At 49.9% G+C, this 27,054-nt stretch overlaps 1 protein-coding gene and 1 non-coding gene across 3 annotated transcripts in view; both read right to left on the bottom strand.

The window, feature by feature from the left end:
- Positions 1–1,007: 1,007 nt before the first annotated feature.
- LOC133069772 (U6 spliceosomal RNA) lies at positions 1,008–1,114 on the bottom strand. The gene has a single exon (XR_009695986.1). It is a non-coding gene; the product is annotated as a U6 spliceosomal RNA (small nuclear RNA).
- Positions 1,115–24,684: 23,570 nt separating this feature from the next.
- Positions 24,685–27,054, bottom strand: part of CDK18 (cyclin dependent kinase 18) — a 28,517-nt gene continuing 26,147 nt past the window's right edge. For both annotated transcript variants that reach the window (XM_061159914.1, XM_061159913.1), the window contains exons 15-16: positions 26,732–26,809; positions 24,685–26,099 (exon numbers count right to left, since the gene is read on the bottom strand). In XM_061159914.1, the coding sequence (XP_061015897.1) occupies positions 26,065–26,099; positions 26,732–26,809 (113 nt within the window). In that variant the 3' untranslated portion in view covers positions 24,685–26,064. The remainder of the gene's footprint in view (positions 26,100–26,731; positions 26,810–27,054) is intronic.

Genomic DNA, 27,054 nt, shown 5'->3' with positions numbered 1-27,054 from the left:
GTACCCCTGGCTGCAAGTCTGCTGCTTGGGAATTGGCTGTTCCATGTACCGTAGGCCAGTCCCCCTCACTTCAGCGGTGGCTGTGTCTCCTGCTTCCTCTACCCCTCACGGCGTCTGCAAGGCCTGAGCCCGTCTGGTTCTGCAAGGATGATGTGCAACTGTCTTGCTGCCTTCTCCTCTGTCCTCCACCCACTTCGCCAGTGACCACTCTTTTCTCCATTTCTCAGCTCCTATATGTTTCCTGACAATGCTTATCTCCAGTGACTTCCCTCCTAGTTTCTTCCTCATTAGGAGAGTAAAGTTTCCTCATTGTTTTTTTTTTTTTTCCAATTATTTTTATTAGTTGGAGGCTAATTACTTCACAACATTGTAGTGGGTTTTGTCATACATTGACATGAATCAGCCATGGAGTTACATGTATTCCCCATCCCGATCCCCCCTCCCACCTCCCTCTCCACCCGATTCCTCTGGGTCTTCCCAGTGCACCAGGCCCGAGCACTTGTCTCATGCATCCCACCTGGGCTGGTGATCTGTTTCCCTATAGATAATATACATGCTGTTCTTTCGAAACATCCCACCCTCGCCTTCTCCCACAGAGTTCAAAATTCTGTTCTGTACATCTGTGTCTCTTTTTCTGTTTTGCATATAGGATTATCATTACCATCTTTCTAAATTCCATATATATGTGTTAGTATGCTGTAATGATCTTTATCTTTCTGGCTTACTTCACTCTGTATAATGGGCTCCAGTTTCATCCATCTCATTAGAACTGATTTAAATGAATTATTTTTAATGGCTGAGTAATATTCCATGGTGTATATGTACCACAGCTTCCTTATCCATTTGTCTGCTGATGGGCATCTAGGTTGCTTCCATGTCCTGGCTATTATAAACAGTGCTGCGATGAACACTGGGGTGCACATGTCTCTTTCAGGTCTGATTTCCTCAGTGTGTATGCCCAGGAGTGGTATTGCTGGGTCATATGGCAGTTCTATTTCCAGTTTTTTAAAAATATGGAACGCTTCACGAATTTGCGTGTCATCCTTGCGCAGGGGCCATGCTAATCTTCTCTGTATCGTTCCAATTTTAGTATATGTGCTGCCGAAGCAAGCACTCCTCATTGCTTTTTAATCGTTTTAGTGGGTCACAGAAGAGGTGGCAAACATGTGTGGCCAAGAATCTGTCTTTAAAGGCAGATCTTCAATCCCCTCTTAATGTGTCCGTTTTACCTTTTTTCAGAGTGAAGCTCATTTTCCTTAACATAGGAAAATGAAACAAATCAAGAGCTTTATTATTGTAACAAACACCTCCACACTTTGAAAAAAGGAGACTTCAGGGGACCCCTTACGTCTCTGCCTGCTTCTGTTTCTCCTGTCGTCTTAGTTCAGACACATTTCCACACCTACCCAGTCACCCTGTCACAGACCTTTGCGCTCTCACATCCAAGTGCCATCTGTGTCTTATCCTCTCAGTTCTAAGTCCGTAACGTTTCTTGATTCACAGCTCCAGCTGCTTTGTCCAGGCGGCTCTCCCCTGCCCTGCTGGAACAGCCGGTAAGGAGGCCGTCTGCCCACCTTTAACCCAGCTTCTGTAGAGTCTAAGTTCAGACCTGATTTTATCCCTCATTTACATCAAAGGAAGGACATTTAAAGCAATCAGTACCACCGCTACAGAAGGCTGTTTGACAACATCCATCAAAATGCTACCTGCACCTGTCCGCTGACCTGGCATTGCGCTTCTAGGAAGTTTGCCTGCCTGTGGAGGGAGTTATTCTTGTGCGAGACGACGTGTGTGCAGAGTGATCGGTGGCGGCACAGTAACTGTTTATAAATGCAAAGACTGGAGACAGCCCAAATGACTATTAGCAGAGATTTGCTAAATAAATTAGAATACCTTCATATTGTTACCAAGCTCACTCTGCTTGCTGCAGGACAGGCCAATGAATCTGAGACATGAGGTGTTGCGACAAGGAGTATGACTATTTGTAAAGCTGGCTGACCTGAGAAGATGGCAGGCTAGTGCCTCTAAATAACCGTCTTAGCAGGGTCTGGATGCCAGGTTCTTATATAGATCAGAGATGGGGGTGGGGGTGAGGAAACAAAGTTAAAAGACCATCAATCTTGCAAGTATCTCCTAGAATGGTAAGTTTCAAGCAGAGGATGTGTTCATTTCTTCCTTCCTGCCATCTACAGGTGGACAGGGTTCTGAAAATAGACACTTTTAGTTTAACAGTCAGGAAAAGGGGCAGGATTCTCTGAGGCAGCTCATTATGTATGATTATAATAACAAAAACAACAAAAAACAAGTCAAAGAAACAGTTCCAGCATGGAGTCAGAATTGGCTTTTCCCTGCAACAATTCCCCACTGTCCAAGTCCATTCCACAATCCTGTGGAAAGGGAGGCAATGATCCCTCTGCTACATAAGGTGGATCTTTCTGAGAGTGTCTGCCATTGGTGCTAGTGTTCCAAGTGTTGACATTTGTCTTCCTTTGTTCCTCTTGTGAAGTGTCTACACCTGTAGACTTCGAAATATTGAACTTTGAACCCAGGAGGCAGCATCTCAAGTTAAGAAATGTAGTGCTTTTCTACATATGGGAAGATGCAAGAGTCAGGGCTCATTTTCTTGATGTGCACCTCAGCTATCTGGGGTCTATAATCCTGTGTTCTCATATTCTGAGCTTTCTCAGCACTCACCATAGGGAGTGGCCACAGTCTTATGGCTGCTAGATAGCAGGTATTTTCCCTCAGGATTCACCAGCTTACTTTGGAGGGCTGCAACCACTGATGGCAGGAAATTTTCCATTTTTCAGATCCTCCCCTCTTGGTTGGGTTTCCCTGATAGCTCAGTTGGTAAAGAATCCACCTGCAATGCAGGAGACCCTGGTTCAATTCCTGGGTCAGGAAGCTCCAGAATCTGCCTGCAATGTGGGAGACCTGAGTTCGATCCCTGGGTTGGGAAGATCCCCTGGAGAAGGGAACAGCTACCCACTCCAGTATTCTGGTCTGGAGAATTCCATGGACTACAGTCCATGGGGTTGCAAAGAGTTGGACATGACTGAGCGACTTTCACTTTCATTTCACTTTCCCCTCTTGCTCAGGAATTTGACCAATATTTGGGAGATACTTCGTGATCAAATTTTGTCCCACAGTGCTGGGAGACTCATTCCAGATCAGGTGAAAATCTTTGAAAAGCCACTCTAGGTGCTAAATTTTGCACCAGGCCCCATCAATAATTAAAGATCCTCTGAATTCTGTCTAATTATAATCCTGGAGACATATTCCTTTGTTGATTCTTCCCATACCTAAATCACACTATTGCAATCATTTTATGTTACTGATGTGATCTATTTTCTCATGATGTCTAGCTAGGTAAGTTTTGTTAAAGGCCTGCTTATACACTGGGTACTGTAAGAGACAATCTTATAAATTAAACAGGATGTAAGTAATGCAGATAGTAACATTTGACAATGACACAAAGCAGCAGGGAGACAGAAAGCACAGTCTGAAAACAAGAGCATATGAAAATGATGATTGACGTCACTAGGTGTGATCCAGTCACCATCATCTAGCGACCAAAGGAGCTGTGACTGACTTAACTGCTATCTACAGTTTCATCGTACTGGCCATGCACATTTACAGATGGCTTAAACTCCGAGACAAGTGTGTGCTACTGGCAGGGTCCACCAGTTAGAGAGAAAAAGGTTTCCATTTTGCTTACAAAGATATAATTTACCAAGTTACTGTAAGTCATAATTAGTTTAAGGAGAAGGTTTTCCTTATAACTGCAAAACACAGATTTAAACCAGTAACCCTTTTAGATAGAAGCTATAGAAATTATTTTTTAATTAATTTATTTATTTTAATTGGAGGCTAATTACTTTACTATATCGTGGTGGGTTTTGCCGTACATCGACACGAATCAGCCATGGGCACACATGTGTCCCCATCCTGAACCCCCTCCCACCTCCCTCCCCACCCCATCCCTCTGGGTCATCCCAGCGCACCAGCCCCGAGTACCCTGTCTCATGCATCGAACCTGGACTGGCGATCTATTTCATATATGTTAATATACATGTTTCAATGCTATTCTCTCAAATCATCCCACCCTCACCTTCTCCCACAGAGTCCAAACGTCTGTTCTTTACATCTGTGCTCTTTTGCTGTCTCGCATATGGGGTCATTGCTACCATCTTTCTAAATTACATATATATTCGTTAATATACTGTATTGGTGTTTTTCTTTCTGACTTACTTCACTCTATAATAGGCTCCAGTTTCATCCACCTCATTAGAACTGATTCAAATGCATTCTTTTTAATGGCTGAGTAATATTCCATTGCGTATATGTACCACAGCTTTCTTATCCATCTGCTGATGGACATCTAGATTGCTTCCATGTCCTAGCTATTGTAAACAGTACTGTGATGAACATTGGGGTACACGTGTCTCTTTTAATTCTGGTTTCCTTGGTGTGTGTGCCCAGCAGTAGGATTGCTGGGTCGTATGGCAGTTCTATTTCCAGTTTTTTAAGGAATCTCCACACTTATCCATAGCTGCTGTACTAGTTTGCATTCCCACCAACAGTGGTAAGAGGGTTCCCTTTTCTCCACACCCTCTCCAGCATTTATTGCTTGTAGACTTTTTGGTAGCAGCCATTCTGACCAGCATGAGATGGTACCTCATTGTGATTTTGATTTGTGTTTCTCTGATAGTGAGTGATGTTCAGCATCTTTTCATGTGTTTGAAACCATAGAAATTATAACCATGTTTACCAGTTTACTCAGTCCTATGTAACTATTCCTTTTTGTTAACAGCTTTATGAAGCCATCAGTTTCCCTATTAGAATTCTTCAGTGTCTTTCCCAGTTCAGCATTATGGCCTGAAAGTCAGAAACAAAAAACATCCAAACATGTTTTTTGTAAATCTTCTTGAAGAGGATACATTTTTGCAAAGGCATCAATGTGAAACCATAACTGTCTATAATGACAAAAGACATATGAAGGCAAGTTTAAATCTGATTACAATGTAGTTGATAAAGCAACCCAGTTACTGCTGTGACACACAACACTTTCAGATATTTGGAATTATGATAATATTCTACCAGGAGATAGATATTAGGGAACTCCAATTAATCTCTAGAATATCTATATCATTTACCATATAACTTGAAATTTATTACTCATGTGACAATACCCCTCACTTAGTTTAACATACCAAAGAAACATAATTAGGTTAATGTCTTCCTTTGGGGTGTTTCAGGGACCCTTTGTAGCATCCCAAAGTTGGCTAGAGGTAATTTGATTTGAGAATTTTTGTCAAAAGAATCTTAAAAAAACATTTTAAAGCATGATAGGATCATAGCTCCCCGTGAAAAAGTAGTTATTACTTAGCCAAAGTAACAATAAAAGATTCCAAAAGCAAATATAGAACAGATCACTTAAAAGGTAAAAAAACTTAAAATATGTTATCAAAAACAGTTTAGCATCTTTAGAAAATTTGTCTGTTTTGACAGATAGAAAAACCAAATTTATGTTTTGCACCAGTTTACTTTAAAGATTCCTTTACTCAGTTCGGTTCAGTTCAGTTCAGTCGTTCAGTCATGTCCAGCTCTTTGCGACCCCATGAACTGCAGCACGCCAGGCCTCCCTGTCCATCACCAACTCCCGGAGTTCACCCAAACCCATGTCCGTCAAGTCGGTGATGCCATCCAGCCATCTCATCCTCTGTCGTCCCCTTCTCCTCCTGCCTCCAATCCCTCCCAGCATCAGGGTCTTTTCCAATGAGTCAACTCTTCACATCAGGTGGCCAAAGTACTAGAGTTTCAGCTTCAGCATCAGTCCTTCCAATGAACACCCAGGACTGATCTCTTTCAGGATGGACTGGTAGGATCTCCTTGCAGTCCAAGGGACTCTCAAGAGTCTTCTCCAACACCACAGTTCAAAAGCATCAATTCTTCGGTGCTCAGCTTTCTTCACAGTCCAACTCTCACATCCATACATGGCCACTGGAAAAACCAGAGCCTTGACCAGACGGACGTTTGTTGGAAAAGTAATGTCTCTGCTTTTTAATATGCTATCCAGGTTGGTCATCACTTTCCTTCCAAGGAGTAAGCGTCTTTTAATCTCATGGCTGCAATCACCATCTGCAGTGATTTTGGAGCCCAAAAAAATAAAGTCTGACACTGTTTCCACTGTCTCCCCATCTATCTGCCGTGAGGTAATGGGACCAGATGCCATGATCTTAGTTTTCTGAATATTGAGCTTTAAGCCAGCTTTTTCACTCTCCTCTTTCACTTTCATCAAGAGGCTCTTTAGTTCTTCTTCACTTTCTGCCATAAGAGTTGTGTCATCTGCATATCTGAGGTTGTTGATATTTCTCCCGGCAATCTTGATTCCAGCTTGTGCTTCCTCCAGCCCAGCGTTTCTCATGATGTACTCTGCATATAAGTTAAATAAGCAGGGTGACAATATACAGCCTTGACGTACTCCTTTTCCTATTTGGAACCAGTCTGTTGTTCCATGTCCAGTTCTAACTGTTGCTTCCTGACCTCAAATAGGTTTCTCAAGAAGCAGGTCAGGTGGTCTGGTATTCCCGTCTCTTTCAGAATTTTCTACAGTTTATTGTGATCCACAGAGTCAAAGGCTTTGGCATAGTCAATAGAACAGAAATAGGTGTTTTTCTGGAACTCTCTTATTTTTTTGATGACTCATCAGATGTTGGCAATTTGATCTCTGGTTTCTCTGCCTTTTCTAAAACCAGCTTGAACATCTGGAAGTTCACAGTTCACGTATTGCTAAAGCTTGGCTTGGAGAATTTTAAGCATTACTTTACTAGCGTGTGAGATGAGTGCAATTGTGCGTTCTTTGGCATTGTCTTTCTTTGAGATTGGAATGAAAACTGACCTTTTCCAGTCCTGTGGCCACTGCTGAGTTTTCCAAATTTGCTGGTATATTGAGTGCAGCACTTTCATAGTGTCTGCTTTCAGGATTTGAAATATCTCAACTGGAATTCCATCACACCCACTAGCTTTGTTTGTAGTGATGCTTCCTAAGGCCCACTTGACTTCACATTCCAGGATGTCTGGCTCCAGGTGAGTAATCACACCATCATGATTATCTGGGTCATGAAGATCTTTTTTGTACAGTTCTTCTGTGTATTCTTGCCGCCTCTTCTTAATATCTTCTGCTTCTGTTAGGTCCCTACCATTTCTGTCCTTTATTGAGCCCATCTTTGCATGAAATGTTCCCTTAGTATCTCTAATTTTCTTGAAGAGATCTCTAGTCTTTCCCATTCTATTGTTTTCCTCTATTTCTTTGCATTGATCACTGAGGAAGGCTTTCTTATCTCTCCTGGCTATTCTTTGGAACTCTGCATTCAAATGGGCATATCTTCCCTTTTCTCCTTTGCTTTTCGCTTCCTGTCTCTTCACAGCTATTTGTAAGGCCTCCTCAGACAGCCATTTTGCTTTTTTGCATTTTTTTTGGGGGGGGGGGTGGTCTTGATTCCTGTCTCCTGTACAATGTCACGAACCTCCATCCATAGTTCATCAAGCACTCTGTCTATCAGATCTAGTCCCTTAAATCTATTTCTCACTTCCACTGTATAGTCATAAGGGATTTGATTTAGGTCATACCAGAATGGTCTAGTGGTTTTCTCCACTTTCTTCAATTTCAGTCTGAATTGGGCAATAAGGAGTTCATGATCTGAGCCACAGTCAGCTCCTGGTCTTGTTTTTGCTGACTGTATAGAGCTTCTCCATCTTTGGCTGCAAAGAACATAATCAATCTGATTTCGGTGTCAACCAACTGCTGATGTCCATATGTAGAGTCTTCTCTTGTGTTGTTGGAAGAGGGTGTTTGCTATGACCAGTGTGTTCTCTTGGCAGAACTCTATTAGCCTTTGCCCTGCTTCATTCCGTACTCCAAGACTAAATTTGCCTGTTACTCCAGGTGTTTCTTGACTTCCTACTTTTGCATTCCAGTCCCCTATAATGAAAAGGACATCTTTTTTGGGTGTTAGTTCTAAAAGTTCTTGTAGGTCTTCCTAAAACTGTTCAACTTCAGCTTCTTCGGCATTACTGGTCGGGGCATAGACTTGAATTACCGTGATATTGAATGGTTTGCCTTGGAAACGAACAGAGATCATTCTGTCTTTTTTGAGATTGCATCCAAGTACTGCATTTCGGACTCTTTTGTTGACTACGATGGCTACTCCATTTCTTCTAAAGAATTCCTGCCCACAGTAGTAGATATAATGGTCATCTGAATTAAATTCACCCATTCCAGTCCATCTTAGTTCACTCATTCCTAGAATGTCGATGTTCACTCTTGTCATCTCCTGTTTGACCACTTCCAATTTGCCTTGATTTACTCAATTAAACTTATTTTAAACTTAGTCAATCCTGACTGATCATGTACAAAACCCTTTTGGGAGTCCATTTTCCACAAATATTTCATCCCTTAACTTATTTTAGCACAATTTTAACTTTTGAGTTTTAGAATATCTGGAGAGATCCTATAACATATATTTCTAAAAGTTCACTCAAAACTCTTTTCCCATTTGCACTTTCTTTCCTCAAAAGTTTCTTCACATTGAGTCACTTTCCTTGCTGACATATTTGCAACAAATATAATAAGATCTTATTTAGCTTATGTTAAACCTAGGCACAATTAAAGTATTATACCTAATATTGTATTTAATATGTTGATCACTCAAGACATGTCTCTATTAATTACATTAACAAACTTTAAACATTAATACTAGGTACTAATTTAATATTGAATATTTCCCAGTTCTTGTGAACCTGTAATTCATTTAGCTTAATTTCTCTTGTACTTAGAATTGTTTGGTTTGTAAGCACTTTTATTTAAGCCAGTTAAATAGAGCTCTTTTACAAATCAATCATGGCAAGAAGGGAAAGTGAAGTCACTCAGTCGTGTCCAACTCTTTGTGACCCCTTGGACTGTAGCCTACCATGCTCCTCTGTCCATGGGATTTTCCAGGCAGGAGTACTGGAGTGGGTTGCCATTTCCTTCTCCAGGGGATCTTCCTAACCCAGGGATTAAACCCGGGTCTCCTGCACTGCAGGCAGACGCTTTACCATTTGAGCTACCAGGGAAGTTACTACACTTGATCTTAGCCAAAAGGCCAAATCCACTGAGTGGCCTCAGTGCTTATTTCAAGATTTTAGTCCTGAGTCGGGTATAGCAATGTAAAACCCATAAGTTTACAAAAAATCTTGGATTAACATTGGGTTTCTCATACATGGAACAAGTCAAGCTCACTTGGCTAGACAGCTAAACATTTGCAGAAAAACGACTTAAGATTTCTAATTACCTTAGACGAGCCAACTTATAAATTATTTTACCCTCTCTAAAATTTGAATTTTAGAAGACAGCAGAGATGAGCGTTCCTGAGAAGACCAGATAGGACATTTGCATCTCAAAGCTACAAGCAAGTTCTTCCTAGGATGACTCTGTCTACCCTTTGTTTAATACTGAGGGGGAAAGAGGTGAAGGTAATAGGAAAGATAGGCTGAGGAGCCCACCTCGGAGTCCTGGCCTCCTGGGAAGGCAGTAGCCAGAGAAGTGGGCTCGGTGATGTGCCTGAACCAGTATGTGCCGACATTGCACAGAAGTTGTCTTTCTGGGGGCAGATGCCCTAGGAGCCGGGGCTATTCTGTGACCCCCTTATCCTGCTGTGGGCGTCTTCAAGCAGCAGCTGCCTTACTAGCTTTTAGGTGCCTGGCCCATGGCACACAAGTTTAATTGACCTGGTCCTTAGCTTAAAGGAGAAAGTGGAAAGGAGAGCCCTCACCTCCTTGGGTGATAGCTACTGTGCCACAGTGGGCTGTGGGGTCTTCAGAACATGCCAGAGAGTAACCCTGGCCGGAGTTCCTCAACTTCTATAGCCACTAGCCTGTTCACAGAGGGTTTGAGGAAAGAGAAAGGAGAGAGCTGCTATGGGGGTGGGCGGGAACCTTAGAGGAAGCCCTTCTCATTTTAGCTTAAGCAGTTAGTACTAGATGTCTGCACATTACCAAATTACCAGAGTAACCAAAATAAACCGAAACCTAGCTAGCTGGAAAGTCACACTAACGTGACCTCCCAGTTCCATTAGGTCTATGACCTTTGTCCAAAATGCTTTATAAAAGGAGTTTTCCTTCACAGGGGAAGCTCCCCAAACTGGAGCTGAAGTTCTTCACTGTCAGTTACCCAGGGCTCCTATAGGGGAAATGGGAATTGGACACCTCAAGTCCAAAGGAGCCTCCAGATCTATTCACTCATTCTCAGAGTGTTCCTTTCCTTTGCAAAGTATTTCTATCTGCAAGATTGCTTAATTGTGAGCCATTCATGGGCCATTGCTCTTCTGATCTTAACATATCTAATATATGCCCCAAAGAGCTTTCCTTTAGGATAGATGAAATATTTTCCATTTCTATGTTTGATAACACCAAAACACAAAAGATGTTGGCAAATTTCAACAAAGATATCACAAATTCCAGCACTGATGCACAGAGGAACCGGTTCCCAGTCAGGTAAGTAAATTTACCCTAAAAGACAAATGAACTAATTCCAACTAGGTAGCCTACCCACGTCAGAACTAGTTCCCCAATGAACTGGTTCCAACTGAGGTAGAGTCCAACAATAATTCTCCTCTCCAACAGGGTACCCCAGCCAAATTTGTTTGTCCCATAAAGGAAAAATCCAAATTGAGGGGGAAATATGTCCCCAGTGTGCGCACCAGAGTAACTCACCCTACAAAACCAAGTCTGTTGACTCATAACACAAAAGGGCATGCAAAGCCACAAACAAATCAACTGGCTATCAAATTGGGGAGACTTACCCTATGAAATTGAGTTCGTTGACGTGTAGAAGTTGGTCAGTTCCTTGTTTCAAACTGCCAAGCCCTGGGGCAGCGGTGCCACTTCCCAGAATCTTGAAGGAATGATCAAGAGGGTCCTGGCAGCTGCTAGGGTCTTGTCCCAATATTCCTTGACAGGGGCCAGCTAGCCTCTAGAAGCAAAGATCCTGGATGGCTAAGCCAAATTTGTTACCAAGTTCAAGCTCTCTCTGCTTGCCACATGACAGGCCAGTGAATCTGAGAGATGTGGTGTTGAGTCAAGGAATATGACTTTATTTGGAAATACAGCTGACTGAGAAGACGGCAGGCTAATATCTCTAAATAACCATCTTAGTGGAGTCTGGATGCCAGGTTCTTTTATAGATCAGAGATGGGAGAGGTGAGGAAACAAGGTAAGACAGCCATTAATCCTGCAAATATCTCCTAGAATGGCAAGCCTCAGGCAGGGGATGTGTTTATTTCTTCCTTCCTTCCTGCCGTCTACAGGTGGACAGGGTTCTGAACAAAGGCACTTTAACAGTCAAGTAGAGGGGCAGGGTTCTCTGAGGCAGGCTATTATGTATGATTATAATAATAAAAGCAACGGAAAGCAAGTCAAAGAAACAGTTCCAACATGGAGTCAGAATTGGTTTTTCCCTTCAACAATATGATGGAATTGTATGCAGTCATAAAAAACTAAGAAAACTTCTTATATATTTATAGGAAATGGTATCTAAGATATACTAAGTAAAAACTGAAGGATGCAAAGTAAGGGACTAACACTTGTGTAACATTTTTGTAAAGAGGGAAAAATAATACGTGTTTATCTTCTTGTCTATGCATAAAGCTCCTGGAAGGTTATAAGAATATTTATTTAGTCCAAGGCGGGGAGATGCATGGTGGGGGATGGTATGAAAGGGATATTTTCACCCTATAACTTTTTGAGCCTTTTCTTTGAAAAAAATAATTTTTGGCCATGCTATACAGCATGCAGGATCTCAGTTCCCTGACCAGGGATTGAACCCACCCCTCATGCCTTCTGATTTATGGAGCACATGAATTTGTTGTCTATTAAAAATAAACAAATAAAAAGTAAAACTCCCTCCTTATATTATCTCAGTTTAGCTTTTTAAGGCATTATATTACACTGAATGATTATAAAATAACTCATATGTTTATATAGTCTATGAATTCAGAATATGTTTAATATAACAAATCTTTTAATATGAAATATGTATTTTGCTATATTAATTTGACTATATATTGCATGTTGTATGTATCCTACATATATTTGTTTTAAAGGTCTTTTTATAAGAAACAGTCTGAAAGGAAAACATCAGTGATTATTTCTGGGTAGTTGACATATAGATGATTTTAATTTTCTTCTTTATACTTTTTCTGTTTCTCTGGTTTATACTGCCAAAGGTATACTGCTCCTAATAATCAAGAAAAAATCATGTGTGCTCCCACTCCCCTCTGTCCAAGGATAAAGCTCGGTGACCTCAATGTGCCTTTTGAGGCCCTGCCTATGTTTCCCTCCTCTCCTATCAACCCTCCCACTGCCCCTGCAGGAGTCTCTGTGACCCCTGAACAGGCTCCTTGGCTGTTCTCCCCTGTCTTACAGAACTGCAACCCAGACGTTAGGACGCAGCTCAAATGTCCTCCCACCCAGACAGAATCAGTGGTGCCCCATCTGTGCTCAGGGGACCTGCTGTCTTCCTCGGGCCTGGACTCCTTAGGCTTGTGGCCCTTATTTCATGAGTCACTGGGCCCCCAGGAGCAGCCCAGGTGCTGACTCAGGATGAACGCTGGGAAAGTATGGGCCCAATGTCTCCCCTGTGGCTCTCTCCTCCTTCTGCGAGACGGAGGTGCTGAGAGAGTTACTGTTGGTTGCAAAGCTCACTTTACCTTGGTGTCTCCTTTCTGTTCGTGATCTGGGGATGTGATCTTGGTGTCCTGCCTGACCTGGTTGCAGTCCTTGTTCCCATCCTGGTGGGCCCTCTACCTAGCGGCATTCTTCACAGAGAACTGCACCTTCTAAACCAATGGTGAGCACAGATCAGCCCCCAGCAGTCCAGTTTGAGGGGAATGCGCTCTCCCCAGGGTGGCTGGTCTGCCCAAGAGAGAGGAGGTGCTTTTCTCGTGTCTGTTGGAGAAAGGGGCTGGGAGATGTCTCTGCCCCAAAGACTTCTATCCCTTCCAGATGCCTTCCCACTCCTCTCCAGAGGGAAATTGGCTGGAAGTGAAGGAGACAGAAGCAGGAGGAGGAGGCCCCATCAGCCATCCCCTTTCTTGGAGGATTTGAGCCTGTTCCTTGTCTCTTCACAGACTCACAGACTGGTACAAAGAAACAAAGCTGTCAGAGAACCCCACTCCTTCCCCGGCTCTCAGAGTGCAGACACCCAGTGATTCACCAAGACCTGCCCCCAGTCCGCGGGCAACTGAGCCTGAAGAGAGGAGCAGATGTCAGATTCCTTTCGGATCCATCTATGCTTTCCCTTAAGCCCCGGCTTAAGAGATACTAACATTCTCCCCTAATCCAGCTGCTGTTGATCTCATCCGTATCCTTATTCCCAAAGAGATATACTAAGAGGATAAATCCCAGCCCAAGAACTCAGACACTTGGCCCCACTTGCAGCGTCTGCTTTGTATGACAGTCAGGGCTAGGCTGGATGTGGCGGGCACACAGCCCTGGAATGGACACGGCCATTTACCTATGAAATTCAAACTATTAAGGGTCTCCTCGGTGCCCCAAATCCTTCCATTAATGAGCAATAATGAGTAATATTTACTGAGTACTTAGTACGTGCCAGACACATTCTGGGTGCTTCTCCTGCATTAAAGAAGCAAATACACTTGTTATTGTTCTGTCTGATACCCAAGGAAACTGAAGCAAGTGGCCCGAGGTCACTCAGCTAATGAATGGTTTAGCTAGGGTGAACCCTCTGCCTCCAGAGCCTGTGCTGTTAACCTCAAGGCTATTCTGCCAGGGGAAAGGCCCTCTCAAGTGCCCTGGGACTGCTTTCTTGCAGCTGCTTGTAAAGTGCACCTATTCCAGGGAAGGGCTGCAGGCCTGCCTCATCCACCCACTGGGGATGAATCGGTTTATCAGATCCTTTTCCCAGAGGGAGTTGGCAGTTCGCCTGAGAATGACCCCTGGCCTTCTTGAGATGAAGAGGGGGAGAAGGAGCCTCAAAAGAGGGCTTGGTGGTCAAGGAAGAGGGGAGAGGGATACTTGGAGGCACGCAAAGGTGATGGGGAGGAAGGGAGGAATGGTTAGGCCCCCCAGCTCAACAGAGACAACTCCAGGGAAATAAGCCTGAGCAGCAGGGAGGGTTGTGTGGGAAGGGCCCCTGGGATGATCCCTTAGAGTGCATGCTTGTGGTGTGATTCCTGGCGTGAAATCGAGGGTTTGGGGCGTGGACGGACAGAGGAGTAGAGGGGTGGAAGCAGCCCTCCGGACCTGACCGGGGCTTCAGGGTCCTGCAGGCCACAGCCTGACCCCTGACCCTCTGAGGGTGACCCAGGCCACTCATCAGAGCCCACAGTCATCATTCTGAGTTCTGACCCCCACCACCCGGCCCAGCCCTTGGCTCTCAACAGAGTCAAGTGGGTCAGTGGCAGGTGGATGCTGCTGGGAGCCCTCGGCCAGCACGGCCTGGACACGGAGGGTCAACTCCTCCCACTGCTCTGCTGCTGCTGCCCATGCAGGGAGCCCTGCGTGCTCGCAATGATCTCACAGCCATGTGCAGAGGTGGACCAGATGGCCCTTATCTGGTCTGCAAGCTGAGCTCAGGGAGGTTGTCATTTGCCTGGGAGTGCAGAGTGGCCAAGCCAGATTCAAACCCAGAACTCCACATGCTGGGTGTAGCACCCCTTTCACTAATCTACAGCTGTGCCCCAGGCATCCCCCAGGGGCTGCAGCTCTGGGGCCCTCACCTCAGGAGTTCCTTTCCTCCCCAGGCCCTTCAGCCGCCAACTCTCAAACCTCTATTTGCTTCAGAATTGTCTCGGGGAACACATTTAAAACAAAATGCAGATTCCTAGAGTTCAACCACCAGGGATTCTGACTGTTGAAGGCTGGGACAGAGCCCAGGACTCTGCATTCTTAGCAAACCCCAGGTGTCTCTAAAGCAGGTTCCTGATGCAACTCTATTCACCATCTCAGAAGTGTCTGTCCCAAGCCCTATCCCACGGTGTGTGTGTGGGCTAAATCACTTCTGTTGTGTCCGACCCTTTGCGACCCCATGGACTTTAGCCCACCAGGTTCCTCTGTCCATGGGATTCTCCAGGCAAGGATACTGGAGTGGTTTGCCCTACCCTCCTCCAGGGGATCTTCCAGACCCAGGGACTGAACCCGCATCTCTTTTATCTCCTGCATTAGCAGGCAGGTTCTTTACCACTCTGCCACCTGGGAAGCTCCCATGGAGAGGGGCCCCTTTATTCTGCCTTTGTTGCTTAGTTTTCTCTCTATGTATTTCAAATACTATGAAGGGTGATGGGAGACTGTTCTAGGCTGCAGATGGGTTCCCTTTGTCTTCCAAGGCTCCAGGCTGCTTCTCCTGGGTCTCGCACATAGGCAGGGACAGGTGACGGGACAGGACCACCTCTTGGGGTCTCAGCAGGAGCCTGAGGCTGTACCTCTGTTTTAGACCAGTGTGCTGCTCTCTTGGCTGAAATTACAGAACAGAACCCAGCCCCCAAGGCAGTGTTTCTCAACCTGTGGCTCACATGCTACAGAATGGCCTTTTATTTGGCAAAAATGCAGATGCCTGCCCCTCCCTGATTTATTGAATTAGAGTAGGGGAGAATGCAGGCCCAGAAATCCGCACTTGGCCAGCAGTCCGGTCACTCTTTCGCACGTGAGTGGCTGAGAAGTCCTGCTGTCCATCATGGACTGTGGAGTGTCAAATCCCAGGCCTGCCACGAGGTAGCTATGTGTAATGGAACTAATCCCTAACCTCTCCTCTGTAAGACATGGCATACTATACCTGCCTATTTATTGGTCTTGCTGTGAGGATTCAATCAGACCTTGAGAAAATTGACTCAGAGCACCTGGCATTCAGAACCTGCTCTGAAGGCACACCCCGTCTCGTGGCAAAGAGGATGCAGACATAAATGCCTCCCTTGGGAGGGAGGCGCTGCAAGCTAAGAACGCTGAACGTTACTCACCCCACAGCAAACACAGAGCAGCTTTAAAACAGTTCTGACCTTGCCTTTCCTCTGGGGTGAGCTCAGTGAAGTTTTCAAGGTGACTAGGTCCATTCCCACCCTCAGGTGTGAGCCATTCCAAGTTGGGGTCAGGCATTGGCAAACCTCTGGTCGGCCTAGGTCCCTGGGACCTTCAGCCTTGCAGCAGGCTGCCAGGAACCGGGAGTCTACAAGTCCTTCCTTTCCCGGGCTCCCCTAGTCTGGATCCAAAGAAATGCCAAAACTTGTAAAAAGCTCCAGCCATTCATAACGGGTCAGTTCCCTTGGGAAACGCTCCCAGCTCTGCTGAAAGCTTGCCAGGCGACTTGGTGACGTCGTGCTCAGCCCACACAATGGGCAGAGCAGGAAAAACATCCCGCCTGTCCATAGGCTCACATCCTCCTGGGGCCCCACCCTGCGGCTCCCAGAGGTTGGGGATGGCAGTGCAGAGGGGGCCAAAGGGATGCCAGAGCAGCTGTGGAGGAGGGAAGGGGGTGGAAGCAGGACCAGATCTCCCCAGTTTGCCTGCCTCCGGAACCAGCTGGGCGGGCTAGATTACAAGTCAAATCTGCTTTTTCTGGCTCCCCTGCCAGTCCCCGGGGACTACTGCTTACCAACCCCGACACCGGAATGGATTAAAGCCTGAGCTGGCACATAAAGCTATTCAGAGGGCAGTCAGCAGGTGGGCATAGCTGGTGGGAGGCCTTGCTTCGCACTTAACTGATGTGCAAGGTGTTAAACCTCCCAGGCCCTCAGTTTCCACGTCCATTGAATGGGAGTACTCGTGTATGTCTTATCTACTACCCAGGATGTGCTCAGAGCAAAATGGGCTACCAGGCATGAAAGCACCTCAGTAACCTTAAATACACTACTGGCGTCATTATCGTAGCAGAGTGAGTGGGGAGTGGGCTGCATGCCTGGGGAGGCACACCCATGAGGACAGGGCCCTCCCCAGCCCAGGCAGCTGGTCACCTGAACCCAGTAAAGAGACTGAACAGATTGGAAACGCGGACACGTGAGTGCCGACCACAGGCGGTGAGGATGTCCAGACAGGCTTGGGGGGCAGGGTGGGGCAGGATGAGTGGAGAGGGGGCAGGGAGCGTTTACTGGAGAACTCACCCGGAGGTCAGGTTTCCATACTAAGCTCTGTGTTTTTCCTTAGGTTGTGTCTATTTAGCGTGGCCTTTTGGGAAATGGAGGTTATAAGGGGCTAAGGCTCCCGTGAAGCCCTTGCATCAGCATTGATGTAGGCCTATTTGGCATCAACAGAACTGAGCACATAGTGCTCAAGGGGTTGATCAGGGAAGGCTTCCTGGAGGAGGATTTGAGGCATGCTTGAAAGGATGACAGAGGGAAAAGGTTCCCACAAAACCCTAAAGTGAAAACAGGCATGTTGATGAAAAATCGGGAGCAGGGAGGGCACTCTGAGGGCATCTACACCCCCCCTACCCCATCACTGTAAGGACGGGAGCACTGAGTCCCATCACCTGCCTGAGGTCCAGTGTCTGGCTGAGCTGCTGCAGGAGGTGGGAGGGGATGTCCAGGCAGAGGTTCGAAGACTTGAAGGAGGAGTCGCCTTCCAGGGAAAGGTGATCCTTGGTCTGCTAGCAGGAAAGGAGTGCGCAGTGGGTGGTCAGACACAGGACTGGAGAAAGAGGAGTGTCAGGGCTGGGACCCAAAGGGCACCTCGCTGGGGCAGGCTGTGCCTACCTTAGGATGATGGTGGGAAGCCGGCAGGATGTCGTGAGGTCTCTAGGAGCACCTCTGTGGCCCAGGGCCACATTCTTTAGAGTATTCTGGGGGTGGGATGGGGGTTGGAGGAGTAGAGTATAGAAACACCTAGAAATAAGAGTGACTTTACTGTGTGACTAAATGGCACGAGTCTAGAGAGGTCTAAACTCAAAGTTGAGGGTCACCTAGGGGCACTCACTACCTGGGAGCAGGCAAGGAAGGGAAGGACTTGCAGAGGTGGGGTTCCAGCAAGTTCCTAATGCATCGGATATTTCATTTCAATGTTAACTCGTTCTTATTCACAACTATGAACTATGAGGCCCAGAGATCCAACTCACTCTCTGAAACTTGCAACGCTAATAGGTACGCAGAGGTTGAGGAAGGGGAGGGAAGGTGCTCGTAAGTGAAAAAACCCTAGGCAGGTTGCTCATACCCGATGGGGTTATCTGCATCTATGAGTTCCTTGAGGAGTTTACTCAATTCTGAATCTTTAGCGCTTTACAGAGTGGTTTGGACCAAGGAGATTTTTTAATAAATGTCTGTTAAAGAAAAAAAATGTGAATTTAGGTAATGGTTTGTTACCTAAATTTTAATGAGCTCCAAAGAATTGATACTTTTGAACTGTGGTGTTGGAGAAGACTCTTGAGAGTCCCTTGGACTGCAAGGAGATCCAACCAGTCCATCCTAAAGGAAATCAGCCCTGAATATTCATTGGAAGGACTGATGCTGAAGCTGAAACTCCAATACTTTGGCCACCTGATTCGAAGAACTGACTCATTGGAAAAGACCCTGATGCTGGGAAAGATTGAAGGCAGGAGGAGAAGGGACTGACAGGATGAGATGGCTGGATGGCATCACAGTCTCAGTGGACATGAGTTTGAGTAAACTCCAGGAGTTGGTGATGGATGGGGAGGCCTGGCCTGCTGCAGTACATGGGGTCGCAAAGAGTCGGACATGACTGAGCGACTGAACTGAACTGAACTGAATGTTACCTGAAAATTTTGATTTAGATAATGGTTTGTTAAGTTCACAGTACCTTGCCTGACATACATCTGTTAGGATATGAATGAATATGTGCGAGCATTCTCAGTTGTGTCCGACTCCTTGCAACCCCACGGACTGTAGCCCGCCAGGCTCCTCCGTCCAGGGAATTCTCCAGGCAAGAATACTGAAGGAGGAGTTGCCATTTCCTCCTCCAGGGGATCTTCCCAACCCAGGGACGGAACCCAAGTCTCTTGCATCTTCTGCACTGGCAGGCGGATTCTTTACCACTTCGGCATCTGGGAAGCCCAAGGGACATCAGAATTCTGAAACTTTGGTGGCAGTTTGGAAGGATGGGTGGGTTCCCATGAACAGACAGATTTTATTCCCTCCTGTGCTCTTACAACCCTTCCCCCTTGAGAGAATGATGCTGGCTTCCACCCTAGGGGACAGGCAACATAGCAACAGCCAACACTTTAGGTGGTGCTTTTCTATGTGGCCAATAAATTCTGAGTGCTTTCCATGTATTTACTCATCTAATCTTCAGACTAAGTCTGTGATCACCCCATTCTACAAATGGGGAAACTGAGGCACAGAGAAGCCATTTTCTGTGACCCCACAATTAGGAAGTGATGGGGCCGGGATTCAAGCCGAGACAGCCCGGCACTAGGGCTCTGCTCTCGACCGTCATGCTCCAGCGCCTCTGTCGCCTGGGAACCCCAACCTCCCTGCCTCCCCCGGTACTCTGAGCGGGGCGGTCAGTTCCACAGCCAAGCAGAACACTTAGGAGAGGTGCAGAAACACAGGTGGTTAAGGGTAAACATCAAGTCATCACCTCAAGGCAGGAAACCGCACTGGGCCCTGCCCGTGGGCTCCAAGGCAGCCCTCGCACCGGTCCTCATCAGCTCCAACTTTAGGAGTTCCCACACCCCAGAGTCAGCCCCAGGTCTAGAAAAGCCAAGGTAGTCTGGCCTCAAAGCAAATGGCCCCACTGGACGCTCCAGGCATCCTGCAATCCAGGTGGAAGGGTTCTGCAAGCCTACAACCACGGTTGGCCACACTCCTCTTAGCATCTCTGAGGGACGCTTCTTACCTGTGGGCTGTATCTTCCTGTCCTGCTTGGCAAAGTAGAGATCTGGCCAACCCCAAGACAGCTCCTTCCTATGCAACCTTGTAAGACTTGTCAGAAAAACTGCCTGCCACTGGAATTCCCAAGTAGTCTCCCATCCTCTGCTTGGATGCTTCTAGGGACAGAGAACTCAACACCTTGGAAGGCAGCTGATCCACTAATACCTATGACCCAGTGTTTTTTATCATAAAACTCTTTGCATGTTTACTTCCCCAGCTATACTTAAAGCTCTGTGGAAACAAAACTGGGATGAGGCCATCCTAAACTCTTGCAAAATCTTTTAGGTAGAATGTACTTAATACATTTTTGCTAATCAAGATCTTATCAACGGTGAAGAATGCAAGAAAAAAAGTATGATCTAATTTAATCAGCTTGCAAACAGCAGAGCAGGGATCTGAATCCAGATTCTTGTATTTTGGAGCCCTGGATGTGCAAGACTCTTCCCTGGAAACCCAGGACCCCACTGACCCCTTCTCCAGGGAAAACATGGATGGTATAAAGTCTTGGTTGTATCTGAAGAAAAGAAAAGCAAAAAAAAAAAACTCTTGGTACATTTTTTTTTCAAATGAACAACTCCCCCTCCCCCAAGTAACCCAGACCTCATGAGAGGAAGCAAAGACCACATCCTAACTGACGCTGAGACTCTGAGTTCCTGCAAGTGGGGTCTAAGTCAGGGTCGAGCTGGTGTCCCAGATACTGGAAAGAGAGCGCAGCGTGTGGTCAGGAAGTCTTGGATGAATAATGAGTGAATGTGGGTGGGAGGGGCTCGGAGACAGGAAGATGAGGGGCTGGGCTGGACGCTTGAGCAGGGAAGAGCGCTGATGGCATCCGAGAGGGCCGAGCGTGTCCCTGCCACTCGGATGGGCCCCCGAGTGACACAGCTACTGCACAGCCACGCCTCGTGCTGACCTCACCAGGACGAGGCAGACGCGGGTGCAGGAGAAAGCGATGGTGCCCGGCGTCGAGAGAACTTCCCAGGGGCTGGGGGCTGGGTGAGCAGCTAGGAGAGGCTTCCTTAAGGCAGAGGCCGTGTCAGATGATTCACCTCTGGACAGGTGTTACTGCGGGGGGGGGGCCCCCCCAGCAAGAGGAAGGGACGGGGGAGGAGCAGAAAGAGCAGCTGGCAGAGGGGAAGGGGCAGAGAGATAGAAGGCACAGGAAGTGGACAAGTGGCCTCTGCAGCCCCTCCGAGCCGCCGCCCTCCCCGGCCGTCCTGTCTGAGGAGAGCTTTCCCTGGAACAGGGTGTCGCCCACAACGCTGGCGTGGCAGCTGGGTCCCCAGTGCCCAAGGCCGCCTGCTGAGCTGGTGGGGAGTCCCGGGGGGTCCCGAGGAGGGGCAGGGCAACGGCAGGGGGCGCGGCCTGTCAGCCATGCCCGCAGGTGGCCGGAGGGTGAAGGCCTGCTCCCAGCTGCCGGGAACGCAGCAGGCAAGCCAGGTGCCAGCTGCCCACATAGCCCAGCAGGGGCTGTCCTGCGAGCCCCGCGCCTCAGGGCGGCAGGCGGGTGTGGGCGCTGACACCCCCCTGCTCCGCGGGCGCAGAGCCTCAGGCTCGCTGCGGGAAAGGGAATGAAAGTCCCGTCTCAGGGCTCCGCTCCCAGGGCAGCTCCTCCTCCACTCCTGAGCTCCTCAGATGAAGCCTCCCAGTGTCTGTGGGGGGGTCCGTGGATGCTACTGGCCTCTCTCAGCCTTTAAAAGCAGGGGTCAGGGGCTGTCCAGCTCAAAGTGAGATCCAGAGTCCCTCCCATGCCCCACAGGACTCCAACCTGGCTACACACTGGGGTCAACTGGGCAGCTTTTAAAAAAACTTTTGATGGGGCTTCCCTCGTGGTCCGGTGATAAGACTCCATGCTTCCAATGCAGGGGGGTGCAAGTTTGATCCCTGGTCAGGGAGCTAAGATCTGACATGCTGCAGAGGGTGTGCAGCCCCCCCCAAATTTTTTTTTTTTTTTTAATTTCTGACACCTGGCCCCATTGCTGGAAAATCTGTGAATTTCCAGCATGGAAATTCCAGCACACTTCCTATGTGCTCCCTGATGGGCCCGAGGTGCAGAACCATCCATCCCTCCACGCATGCCAGCCCACCCGCCACCCTGCCAGGCCACTGTGCTCCATCCAGCCCGGCTGCCTCCTTGTTCATCCTCACGCGCCCTCCCTTGGGGGTCTTCGCTGGAACACTCTGTCACTGGGGTCCACACAGCTCCCCACTGACAAGGCCCTGCTCTCCCCAATCTCACCAGAGGCCCCTGACCACACTGCACCATCACATGGCCCCTGACTCTGCTTGATTCTGCCTCCTCACACCTGAGCCCTTGACATAGGGTGCTTAATTTGGGTGATGCTTTCCCCCCTCACCAGAATGTTGCTCTGCAACAGCAGGGACAAGGCGATCTTGCTCGCTGCCCCGTCCTCTGGGCCCAGCACTGTGCCTGGCACGCAGCGGATGCTTGATACAAAAATGCTGAAAGGTCATCCACACCAACGGGTCTGAGCTCCTGCCGCTGCAAAGCGAGGGTGTGGAGTCCCACGACTCGGCGTGCTGGCTCCCAGCCGAGGCCAGGCCGGGACAAATTCCCAGGGCTGAAGGTCTGCCCTGGAGACAAGGGCTCGCAGGATGCTGCGTTGCGTCAAGACAGGAAGCAGGGATCTGAGCAGAGGTGAAGGTGGAAAGATAGCCCAGAAGGAACTGAGCTCCTTCAAGGAGGAAACAAAGGAGGTCCAGCACGTGTCCCACACCTGGAGCCCAGCAGGCAAAGAGGGCGGTGACCCATGGTCAGACCAGCAGCCCTGACCACTGGACCCAGCCCAGAGGGACAGTGTGACTGAGCCACAGGAAGGGCAGAGGCAGCCCCAGGGCTGGCAGGGTGGGGTTGCTGCGGAATGGAGCCCAGCCGCCCTCTGCAGCCACCGCTGAAGCTAACCTCCTGAAGCTGAGGGCCCCTGCAGGGCGCCGTGCCCGTGCGGACAGCCTGGTGTGGTGGAGGGAGAGGCCGTGGGTGCCCCAGGCACTCCTGACTCATCCCAGGGGCAGAGGAGGGCAAAGGGTGGCCAGAGGGGGAGATGGTCAGCCGCTGCAGGGGACGCTGGGCCAGGGGCTCCGGCCTGGGGGCAGGCCGCTGCTCGGGAGAGGCATGTGAGAACGATGTGGGGGGTACCCAGAAGACAGAGGCCCCAGGACACCTGGCCCGGGTGGTGGTGGTCGGGCCACCGGAGAGGCTGCGGACAGCCCTCAAGGCCTGTCTGCCCCAGCCGCTCACAACCATCACGCCACCAAGCTTCCTTCTCCAGTAACGTCCATTTTCCCTCAGGCACTGATTACACATGAGGCCTGGGGGGGCCCCCCCCCCCAACTCCACCCCGGAGCTCTCTGGGGCAGAAACTCAGAGTGCTGTGATGTCGGCACAGAGACCCCCAGAGTCCCCCTGACCCATTCTGCCTCCAGAGAGGACAGGAGCTGTCGCAGCAAGAGCAGCCGCCCTGCCCCTCCAGACTCTCAAAGGGGTCAGCGCCTGCGTGAACCCCTGTGTGTTGCGGCCCGGGGTACAGCGGTGGCCTCCGGTCCCAAGAGGAGTTGCAGCGAAGGAGCATCTGCTCCAACTTCCCTGCCGTGTGCTCCTCCAGTCTGCCCCTCTTCCCTCTTTGCCCTCCGTGAAGACCCACGGCTGCGGCGGCTGACAGACCTGGACTCTAATTCACCATGGGACCCCAGGTGGGTCATTTAACCCCAGGGAACCTTACTGTCCTCACCAGCAAAGCGGGCAGAAAGGGGGCTGCTGTGAGGCTTCGACGAGACGCAAGGCGGTGGCACAGAGTAGGGAGCTCAGCAAACCTCAGGTATTGCTCGTCCCCTCCCAAATTCAACTTCAAAAGCCCAATGCAGATCCCCACCAACGTGGCTCCTGGCCCCTGCCCTCCAGTTTGGTGACCGGCTGCCTATAGGAGGTGAGGGGATTAAGGCTGGCAGAATCAATGTTGAGAACCAGGCCCTGATCCACCCTCTGCGTCCATGGTCTTGGGGCACACCACCCAATCTCTCAACACAAGCTTCCTCCCCTGGGAAGCAGCTGGCCCCTCACGCGTGCCAGCAAACTGGAAAGTTCTCACGGCCAGATGTGAGGCATTAGACACAGCCAGGAGGCGTGGTTTGCAGCCTGACATTCTCAGGGTGGTCTTGGGGAGAACAAACCTGGACACCGAACTGGAAAACAGCACGACGCTGAGAACTCTGGGAGGTAAGTGTGAAAGGAGATGTGAACAGATCCAAGGTAAGGGGGCATCTGGGAAGTGGGAACGGGAGTCAGGTCTGTGCAGTTACCGTTGGGCCAGAAATACTGGAGGTCTGTGCCCTAGTTCTGCTGTGCTGGCCTTGACCATTCTCCACATCAACCCGCTCTTACACCTTCCTCCCTGCCTCCCAAGAAGTCAGAGACTCACTCGGTTGGGGGAGCACAAAGGTCAGCTACATCAGACAGTACCCAGACGCTTCCCCAGGACCCCCGGCAGCAACTCGGGCCACGGCAGCTACAGAGAGCACCAAGCCCCAGGCCTCTCCTGCACCTACCCCAGGGTACCCAGGACTGATTCCTAGCCCTGAAGGCAGCAGCATCCAGAACACAGCAGGGAGAATACAGGGCACCATGCCCATGGCCCCGAGGGGGCTCAGGGACACACACTAACCAAACTCTCCCCCTTTATCTACACAGACACAGGCCCAGCCTGCACTCAGGAGGCCTGGGGAGGCCCTTCTGTCCTCCACCTCTGGCATCAGTTTGTCAACATCACCTTTTGTGCAGGAGACTGCTCACTCCTTTCTGTACAACATGAATTAAATATATTATCTGTCTTTATGCTGAGTCACAGGACATTCACAGTACAGTGGTGGGGGGTGGGGGGGGCACTTATGGGGAAGCCAAGACCCTCTAGGGCCGCTCCTCAGGTGGAAGGGGGTTGGGCAGGCGGCCTGGCCTCCCTTTGACCTTGACATCTAAGACCCAGCCCAGTGTTGAGACTTTGGGAATACAAGAGGCGTGCTCCATAGGTGGGTAGAGGCGCCTTCTCGGGGGCCACGGCCCTGCACACTCCCGGTACCCTGGGGCTCAGGGTAAGAGCTGACCCCATCCCATCCCACCTTCCTGCACCTCAGACTGTGGGCGCGGTCTCCTCTGGGCATGGGGAGGCTCCAGACAGGCCAGAGCAAGGACAGAGCCACGGGCACTGGGGAGGAGGAGGGAGGCTGTGCCAACACCACAGGGCTGGGGCCGGCCTGGCACCAGGCTCAGGGTAAGCCTGCACACCCGGGAGCTGCCCACTGGACGCTGGTGCAGGGCGGACCCACCAGCACCCGGGGATGATGAGCAGGAAGAGCTCTGGGGAGAGGGCAGACAGGTAGGAGCGGGAGGCAGAGCTCCCAGGGCAGTGCGTGCTCTCCCGCCTGCAGTTTAAGGCAATCCCGCTCAGACTGGGGTGGGGGACGGGCTCCTCCGAGCTTCAGGAGCGCTGCTGGGGGCCAGGGCCCCGCGGGACTCGGCTGGGCCCCCAGCAGCACACAGGGCCCCTGGCGAGGAGCGGAGCGATGGGAGAGGGGTTGTGGCTCTGTCCCTTGGCAGACACCTGCCCCCTCAGGTGGGAGGGGCTTTGGCACAAACATTGGCACCCAGGGTTCCAAGGTCCCAGACAAGGTGCCATGTCGCTTCCTGCCCTCGGAGGGGAAACTGGGGGAAGATGTGTGGGCTCCCAGGGGGCCTGAAAGGGTCTCAACCAAACTGGTGAGGCAGGCAGGCAGGCAGGCAGGCCTCCAGGAGGTCGGGGGGCACGGTGGTGCCCGTGTCCAGGGCACAGCGCTCAGCTCAGCCTCTGGACTCCCCGGTCCGTGTGGTCTCCCCGCGGGTGCCCAAGGGCTTCAGGGTGGGAAAGTGCCTGAGGTCCTCTCTGCCCACGGCCTCTTCCCAGGGAAGCAGCTCATGCCTGGCCCCAGGGCAGGTGGTGGAGGGGGTTGGTGTTTGGGCCAAGGCCACCGGGGAGGCATGTGGGAAGCAGAGAGAGGAAGCAGCCACGGCCAGCAGGGCTGCCCGAGGTCTCCTGGGCCGGCCACTAGCCCGCATTTGTCTGTCCTCCGAGGCCGCGTGGGCCCCATCCCACCGCAGCTGTGCATGGAGTGACCTCTCGCCCCTGGGCCACAGCAGGGCGCGTGCAACTCAGAAGATGCTCTGCCGCCGGTTTTTCCCTCGCCCTGGAAAACGGAAGGAAAGATGTGGGGCTGCAAGGAGCAGGCGGGGGCCAAGGTCACCTGAGATCAGCAGGGGCGGACTGCTCTGCCAGAGCCAGCAAGAGTATGAGCTCGGAAGCTGGTCAGTCCTGAGGTCTAATCCCATCCCTTCTGCTCACCAGCTGTGTGAAACTGCAACTCAACCTCCCAGAGCCTCAGTCTCCTTGCCTGAGAAATGGGGAGCGCTAGCCAATGGTATCAACTTCAAGGAAAATTTTAGGATTAAATAAGATGCTACGTGGAAGCACTTATCACATCTGAGGCCATCAGCTAGCCTGGAAATGAGCACAGTTCTCCCAGGATAGAGGCTACATACAGAGCTCAGAATTTGCCAAGAGAAGGCACCAGGAAATGGGCGCACCTTCCTGGGGCTACTGTCAGATGCGTTGTTCTGTCTGGACTGGGGGTTGAGGAGGAACACACAGGGAGGAAGCCTGGGCAGGAGATAGGGAAACCGGCCCTGCCCTGCTCCCTGCAGGCCCCCGGAAGAGACCATCCCCCGTCTCCCGGCCCTATCTCTGTTCCTCGGGGAGGCAAGCGCTGCCTGCCCTGGCCTCCTCTAATAGGGGCGAGCAGTGGGGAGGACAGGCCCCTACCTGGCTGCTGGAAGGCCAGGCCCCGGTAGCCGGGGTCCTTCTGGAGCTGGATCTCCTTCAGGGAGAAGAGGGAGGCGGCTGTGGGCAGAGAGGGCACAGGCCGGGAGATGGCTCAGTGAACAAGTCTCGCTCCTTCAGTCTGCAGCCCCTCGCCTATCACGCGCGCGGAGCTGGGAGCACCCCTTCAGTCGGGGCTGGCAGCCCCAGGATAACCGGGTTTGCTCCCCTCGTTACGAAGGAAAACCCGGGGAGGGGGAGCCAGGAGGCTCAGCCAGACCTGGGCCCTGGGCTCTGGGCTCTGCTCCCTCCTCCCCCAGACCCAC

This window comes from Dama dama, chromosome 14, assembly GCF_033118175.1.
Source record: "Dama dama isolate Ldn47 chromosome 14, ASM3311817v1, whole genome shotgun sequence".
NCBI classification, from domain to species: Eukaryota; Metazoa; Chordata; class Mammalia; order Artiodactyla; family Cervidae; genus Dama; species Dama dama.
This window is presented reverse-complemented; position numbering and strand designations above follow the sequence as displayed.